This window comes from Nanorana parkeri, unplaced genomic scaffold, assembly GCF_000935625.1.
Source record: "Nanorana parkeri isolate BGI_ZX_2015 unplaced genomic scaffold, ASM93562v1 scaffold233, whole genome shotgun sequence".
In the NCBI taxonomy this organism is placed as follows: Eukaryota; Metazoa; Chordata; class Amphibia; order Anura; family Dicroglossidae; genus Nanorana; species Nanorana parkeri.
The window spans coordinates 1,590,444-1,598,179 of record NW_017306501.1 but is presented as its reverse complement, the minus strand read 5'-3'; the positions used below and the strand labels follow the sequence as shown (position 1 = coordinate 1,598,179).

The following is a 7,736-nucleotide window of genomic DNA, read 5'->3' as shown; positions in this document are numbered from 1 at the left end:
TTTTGCACATGTCTAAAAAAAAACATTTTACTACTGTCTCTAATTCTATTCCCGTTAAATAAAATAGACGAAGTGAGAGGTTCTCTTGAAAGCACGCCAAGCCTGTCGCCCCCATCACTGATCTAAACCATGTGTAAGTCTGTGTCGGAGCCTACACAGTGTCATTGACCTGCTCCCCTACCTGACAATGTTTGGCCCTGTTGATTGGCTGCTTGGGCATGAGCACTGCACCCTGGGGAGGCAGTCACGTGCTCCCCCCCCCCATACCCAGAAACGCTGTTTTTTTTTTCCAAGGGCTTTGACAGATAAATGGCGTGGGGAGGGGGAAGTTGTTACCATGGAGGGGTGAGCTTTTTAGGGTACCTGCTACTCTAGGCAAACTTTAATTATACTGCATGTGGAAATAATCCATAACACTGCAGCAGTATAGGCTGCCATATGTAGACATCAGATGGATTTGCTGTAAGTGTGTGTGTGTGTGTGTGTGTGTGTGTGTATGTATATATACAGGTGAAACTCGATTAATTAGAATATCATGCAAAGTTCATTTATTTCACTAATGCAACTTAAAAGGTGAAACTAATATATGAGATAGACTCATTACATGCAAAGCAAGATAATTCAAGCCGTGATTTGTCATAATTGTGATGATTATGGCTTACAGCTCATGAAAACCCCAAGAACCCCAAATCCACAACCTCAAAAAAGTAGATTATTACATGCAATCAATAAAACAAGGATTGTACATAGAACAATATCGGACCTCTGAAAAGTATAAGCATGCATATGTACTCAGTACTTGGTTTGGGCCCCTTTTGCAGCACTTACTGAAATTACTTTTGCATGATATTCTAATTATTCGAGTTTCACCTGTATATATATGTGTGTTTAAGAATTAGATGGGATGATTCGGCAGGGCTGTCAATATGTCTTATACAATACACTGGGTTATCCTTTGCAGGTTGGCCCTAAAACTGCATACACTGCGGTATTTGGTCTGTGTATGAGCCGATATTGCCAAACAACATTTGCCTAATAGGTCTTACAAAAATGCAACAAAACCACTTTTGTACTAAAGCCATGAATTATGTTTAAACAAGTGAATAAAGAGCTAATACACCTTTACCAAACAACAGATTTATTCACTGCCTGCTTTTTTGTTTTTTATGATCTCAAATACCTGTTCTATTGCAGTTTCCCTTGTGTTCTTGTTTCTGATAGAAGTATGTTGCTGGGTTGCTATGCTACCTTTTATAAAGGCACTACTTGATACAAAAGAGCACACACACATTCCCTTTTTTGCATGATATTTTCTATTATCTGTCCATTTGCTAAAACAGAAACCGGTTCTTTTCCGATTAAAAATGAATGGTGGCAGAAAACACTAACTGGGTTTTATTTGCTTTTTGTTGTGAAAGTTCCGAAGTGACTTGTACAAGGGCTTGAAGGTTTGATATATAAGAAATGACATGGCAGAAACTGAGATCCCACTGCAGTTGGTACTTTGGCTACAAAATAAGCTTCATTAATTGGCTGTTTGCAGAATCCTAGTGTGCAAGTTTTAGTTTGCTCTTTGCTATGCTTATTGCTCACATTTTCTTCAGAGTTCAATGTCAAACCCATTTTCAGACTACTGATTTATAACAAGCTTTTGTATGGTTTTGTTTTTGAAACAAGAAAGTTAGCATCAAAAATCATAATGCTGTATCCTAGCTTTAGCCCATAATGCCAAAGATGAGACCAACAGATATTTTAAATGAAATGTAAAATTATTAGATTGACACATCTTGTAGCTTATGATATACACAAAAATTGATCAGTTGCTTCCTCCTGTCATGTGGCAATGCCATTTTGTGTTGCACAGATTCCAAATGATTTTTCTTAATTGTACAGTACATAGGCCTATTCATAGACAATTGGGTTATATGCAGATACCTTCAGGTGATTGGACACTGGTCAAGTCAATCAGAGCTGTGGAAAAAGCCCCATATAACCCCTCCCAATCCCAGCAATCCTCAATATATTTCTAGTGCCCTGTGGTCATGGACTTCTTTCTACTGACAGGTTTATGGCTTCTTCTTGCTGGATTATTTCTTCTGTCAAGATTCAGGTTGCACTAAAGCCACTGCGGCCACCCACTTGCAGCTTCTGGATTGGTGCCCATCAGCATTGAGCCACAGGAACCATACCTGGGAACCCCATACGAAAAATGTGAGGCCATCCTCTGGCACTCTAGGCAGTGGAACCCTGTCCCGGAAGTCTGGGGGTTCTGTTCCCCGACTCCAGTGTAACAAAGTGTTTGGCTGGTAAGACAACATTTAGCCCCTTTTAGGTTTCCTATCCCAGAGCTTGTGCTCCTCCTATCCCTATTGGACTATTTGGAGCTTGTTCATGATTTTACATCCGCTTGCACTTCTGTCAGTGTAGAGAGGCTGCAATACTTTGAGATTGCTGTTGTCTTTTGTGGCTGCGACACTTTAAATTATATGTCAGCTTAACTGTTATGGCTGCATCCTGCCGATGGCTCAAGAAAAGTTAAGAGTTTTCCACGATTTGCCCTAGTTTGAGCAGTGTTGATCTGTTTCCCCAAGTTAGGTCGCTTTCTTTCGATTTCCCTGTTCCTTCCTGGGGGACCACCTATTCCTCCTGTTTAAGCAGGAAGGAATTTTCAACTTCCATATCACAGCTAAGACCTCCCCGTTACACTCTCTAGTAGAGGAAATTTTATACGAAGACTGGCCTCATCCTGAAAAGGTGTTCATCCCGTGCTAAGCATTTTTGCTAACAATACCCCATAGAGAACGGATACATTCAAAAGTGGAAGAGTCCCATGGTAGATCCTGCAATTGCCGGCCTTAAAAATATACTGGCAATTCCTGAGGAGGATGTCCTAGTCTTTTAAGGATCCAGTGGATAAGAGATTCAAAGCTCTGTTCAAGGCTTCATTTCCTCCAGTCAGTCTGGTCATGCAATCTGCTGTCATCTCTATGGATGCGAGTCAGACCTTGGTGAATAATTTCCAGCTGATTAATCTGGGGGTTAGTTGCTTTAGTGCTTTCTGAATACAGTAAGTGCGGATGTATACAACTCAAAAGTATGTCAAATGCAATATACGTTCATGTGCTCTTGAGTTGCTGTACGTTGCTTCTGGAATTGCGTTGTGTTGCTTCAAGATACTGTGAGTTGCTCTTGCATTGCTATTGACTTAAGCAGCTTGGTCTCAAACGAATGCCAATGTGCACAAGCTGTCAGGCAGGTTGACGGCCAACATATTTAATCTGTAGAGAGCACTGCAGTCTTGCTTTGTGACCCTGGGTCCTATATTTGACTTCCACCAGAAACATAATTTAGCAGCAGTTTGTATTGGTTCCCCTTTTATTGCTTGGATTCCCAGTAGCAGTTCTGTTTTGCCCTTCAAACCCAAAAACATGTTGGTAGGTTAATTGGCTTCAACCCAATTTAGCTCTAGTGTGTGTGTTTTTCTGTCTGACTATGCCAGGGTCATTAAAGCTCATTCAAGGTAAAAGACTGATGTGTATAGTTCTATGTAATTTGTACAGCATTGTGCAGTATATCCCTGCTACAAAAATATGTAAAATAAATCAAACTGCACACAATATACACTGTTCTTTGTAATGCACGTGCATATGCACAAGCTTCGGAAATTAAAATTTTGCTCTTTCATTTTAAAAATGTTATGACAACGTTGGGGCTGATTTGCTTTGATGTTACAAATCCAGTCTAGGGCAATGTTTAAATAATTGGACTCCCGCTGTAAATGTTAATTGGACTAGTAATTAAAGTGTTTACAGTGTTCTTGCTTTTGCTTTGTACGGCTTCAATTGGTTATAGATTCGGTAAGGGCCTTTGTGACAGGATAAATACAATTAAGAGCTTAACTGAATTAGTCTTGATATGCCAGTTTATAGATTCCTTCCTCTGTGCTACTTGCTAACACTGTTAAGAGGTGCCAGTGGATATAGCAGAGTATTCGGATTGGCAGACACAAATAAAACATTCTCTTACACCAGTAACAGCCAAAACTGCACTAAACCTTCCAGCCTGGCAGGCATCTGCCTGAAGCTGAAAATGTCAGGCATATCATGTCTGTGTTAACATAAAATATATGTCAGGGCAAAAAAAAAATGGTGGCCCAATCTACTTGTCTTGATACAAAAAAATAATTTTAACCAAAATCGTTTTTAACTGTGCCAAGTATTGCTTCTCATTGGTCAGCACAGGCAGGTCAATGAATGCTCGCAATTCGTGAGCGAAATTCAAGCTCCATGGCGCATGGCTGCACTGAATTCCAGTATGGGGTACAAATAGTAAACCCGTACCAGAGGAGAGGAATATTGTTCGCCGGAAGGTAAGTATACTAGGGTGACAGGTTCTCATTATGGAACCTACCCCCAATACAGTTGATGTGCTGGATCTTCTCAGCTCCACAGGTGACAGCTGAGACAGGAGCGCTGTCAGTACAGTGCCCCTGTGTGACTGATTGCACAAAGCAGATCGGAGAACGGACGTTCTCCACTCTCCATCCTGACATAATGCCCGTAGTCCCGGAACCTCCAGAAGAGCGGGGGACCATGAAAAAACCACGGCGGGAGGGACGGATCATAGAGGAGGCAGCCAGTACGGACAAGCAGGCTGCATACAAGTGATCGGAGCAGCTGTATAGCTGCACAAGATCACTTGTACAAAACGTCTCCCCTGCTTGACATTTAGACATGCTGCTTCCCTGCAGCAGGTCATATGGCATTATGACAGGTGATATTCAGGTCATTAGTGTAGATGTGATATTAATTATCCACACTCACTTAGACCTGTGTTGAACAGTCTTAAAGTGAACCTCCATGTACTTTTGCCCGGGGAAGCCTTGTATCCCAGGCACAGGCATTATTCAGAGTGAAATGTTGTACTTAGAAGGCCTAGATACTGTATCAGTAACACGAGGTACTGTATTAAAGCAATTTCATCTGAGCTGTATTTGTATCATATTCCAATGAGTTTTCCATTCAGTGCCCGGTACAAAAAAGCAATAAATTGCTGACCTTTTGAGAATTATCGCAAATTTCTGCTGATTCAAAGTAATGAAAGAAATGGGATGTCTGTTAAATAACCCAAAATTAAAACGATTTGCATTGATGTACGGTCTTCTCAGTTTTGCTTCAGAGATTTTTAGTCTATTTTTCCATGTGTAAGTACGTGCTTCAGATGATGCGTCCACATTTCATTTATCATAGAGTGTAACCATGATTAACTTTGGAAATAACATCTTTTTATTCAATTGCAAAATTCCATGAAACCTGTTTAGCTGAATCTCTATTTATGCTTAACACTGAATTTGGCATGTTCAGTTCAGTGGCAGCTTCAGTAAACACGCAATGAGAAAACAATACTTGCAATAATCAGGAAAGTAAGCCTTTTGTGGGATAAATATAGGGGGCTGCCTTTGCTGATCTTTTTTTTAATGATCGTAGTTTAGCTGTTCTGCTGACCCACTAGCTTTAGTGCCTGCTCTTTCTTTGAAAGTTAAATTTTGGGGTTTAATAAGGAGTTGCGCTAATATTGCGCAACATAAAAATTTTCAACTACCACCATTTTATTCTATAGGGTCTTGGCATTCAGAAAATATATAATGTTGGGGGGTTTTACGTCATTTTCAGGCCTAAAATGTGGAATATAACATGGGTGCAAAAATTGAAAAAAGGGCCTCAGTCATGAAGGGGTTAAAGTGAACCTGTGCACAGACTATGCCACTAAAGTATTATGTATTCTGAACAAGCTATAAAATACATTTAACCAAACCCTTATTTACCTCTGTAGCTTTAGGCAATGTGGAGAAATGAATCGTCAAAGTTCCCAACAGGGGCACTGAAATCACAACTTCTTTACCCTTTGCTTACTATTGCTACAGAATCTTGCAAGCTTGTCAGATTGCAAGATTGACTGAAACAGGTTAGGAGTTTTTATTGCGATTAAGGGGTCATTGATAATTACTTCACACTGCTTGCAGCTAGAAAGGACATTGATGGGTTGTTTTAAAGCTCCCTTACTGACGGTAAGAATATATAAATCTTTTAATGTCCATAGCCTGGGCATAGGTGCCCTTTTATTTGTTAGGGGTGGTGGGTTTGCTATTAAAGATATGGGGTAAGTGAGACATAGGGGACTAAATATTGTATCCATCTTGCACCACTTTGCAGCATTTTGTAAAATTTCACAGCTGCGACTGTTAAAACAGAAGTGCCCATTTTCTCCTTTTTTTTTTCCTTTCCATTGTACATGCTGAAGGTACATTTTTGTTTATTTCCTATAGAGGCCACAAGAGAAAATTGGATGTAGATGAAGATGAGGAAGATGCTGAAGACGATAGAGCAAGTGAGTCCAGCAATGAAGAGGAGGAAGGAAGCAGCTCGGAGGCAGATGAGATGGCAGCAGCGATTGAAGCAGAGCTCAATGATTTCATATGACATTTTTGTCAAAGAGGGAAACCATTAGTAACTTGTGTACTTGCACAATTAAACAAAATGACCTTTCATGTCTGCTACTTCAGTGTATGTACGGATTTTTTTCAAAGGCAGAAGTATCTTTTTGTATATTTTGATGGGAACATGTTATTTTACACATTTCAGGCTACTTCTTTTAAAGGTGTTTTAGTAAAAAAAAAACTAAACATTTTTTTCCATCTTTTTTCTTAACGGAGAAGTGTTATCAGAAAAGGTTGTGCTATGCCAAAGACGTAAAGCTTTTGTCTGAGCTTTCTAGACTTTGACAGGGGGCTGTGCTTTGTGTCTGTTGTTCGTTTTTAATTTTGTCTTGGTTTTCTGAAGGGGTTTGAGGGTGAGCACAGTCCAGCAGTGGACAAAAGCTCCATAACATGGGAAGGACACTTTAGTCTATATTTGTGTGCTTTCCAGGTATATATATATATATATCAAACATAAGACTTTTTTTTAAAGGAATACCATATATATATATATTTGTATAGATCTAGAAAATATGTTATGAGAAAATTGTAAATTTGACAGACTTGTCACTTGCCTCTAATGTCACTGAGTAAATTTCTTGTTTTTACACATTCCTCTGCACATTAGTTTGGATTTGTTAGAAAATGGTGATTAGATTTTTAACCTTGCATTACATGCAGTAGGGTTTTATTCAATTGAGAGAACTAATGTAAAGTTTTTGTATATTCTATTTCATATTTGACCCACAGAGCAGATTTTCGTTCATTTAATAAAACAAATCCATTTTGTATAGTTTAATGTGTTGTGTTGTTTTCTATAACATTTTGCTTTCAGTTTATCTCACAGAAATTGACAAGGACACTGCATTTCTGGAGCAATGGGTATTTTCTGTGCTTGCTAGAAATGTTCTTGCCCTGAAAATGCAGCTGCCACAGGGACTAGTAAACTGCAATATATATCAATCTTGTTTTTGGATTGGTTATAGCCCCTAACACTTATGTAATCCCCTAATGGTTTGCTTCTAGGTATCTGCATTGTATTTGTTTTCCTCTTTAGTAGATCTTAGTTAGTGATCCTTGTCCTTTAAGATAGATGACTTGAAATATATAATTAGTTTTACCTGAAGCATTACAGTTTAAGATGGAAGAAATTAATCTAGCATCCTACAGATAAATAAAACTCAGTGACACTAAACTCAGGAGTTTAAATCTTTAAAAAAAAATGCGTTCTGGTATCTTAACTATAGACATAAATGTATCT

The 7,736-nt window shown here is 39.0% G+C and overlaps 1 protein-coding gene across 1 annotated transcript in view; it reads left to right on the top strand.

Annotated features, from left to right (window-relative positions):
* Positions 1-7,145, top strand: part of CTDP1 (CTD phosphatase subunit 1) — a 99,201-nt gene extending 92,056 nt beyond the window's left edge. Inside the window, exon 14 of the mRNA XM_018556318.1 lies at positions 6,326-7,145. Coding sequence (XP_018411820.1) covers positions 6,326-6,479 — 154 coding nt within the window. The 3' untranslated portion in view covers positions 6,480-7,145. The remainder of the gene's footprint in view (positions 1-6,325) is intronic.
* Positions 7,146-7,736: the final 591 nt, after the last annotated feature.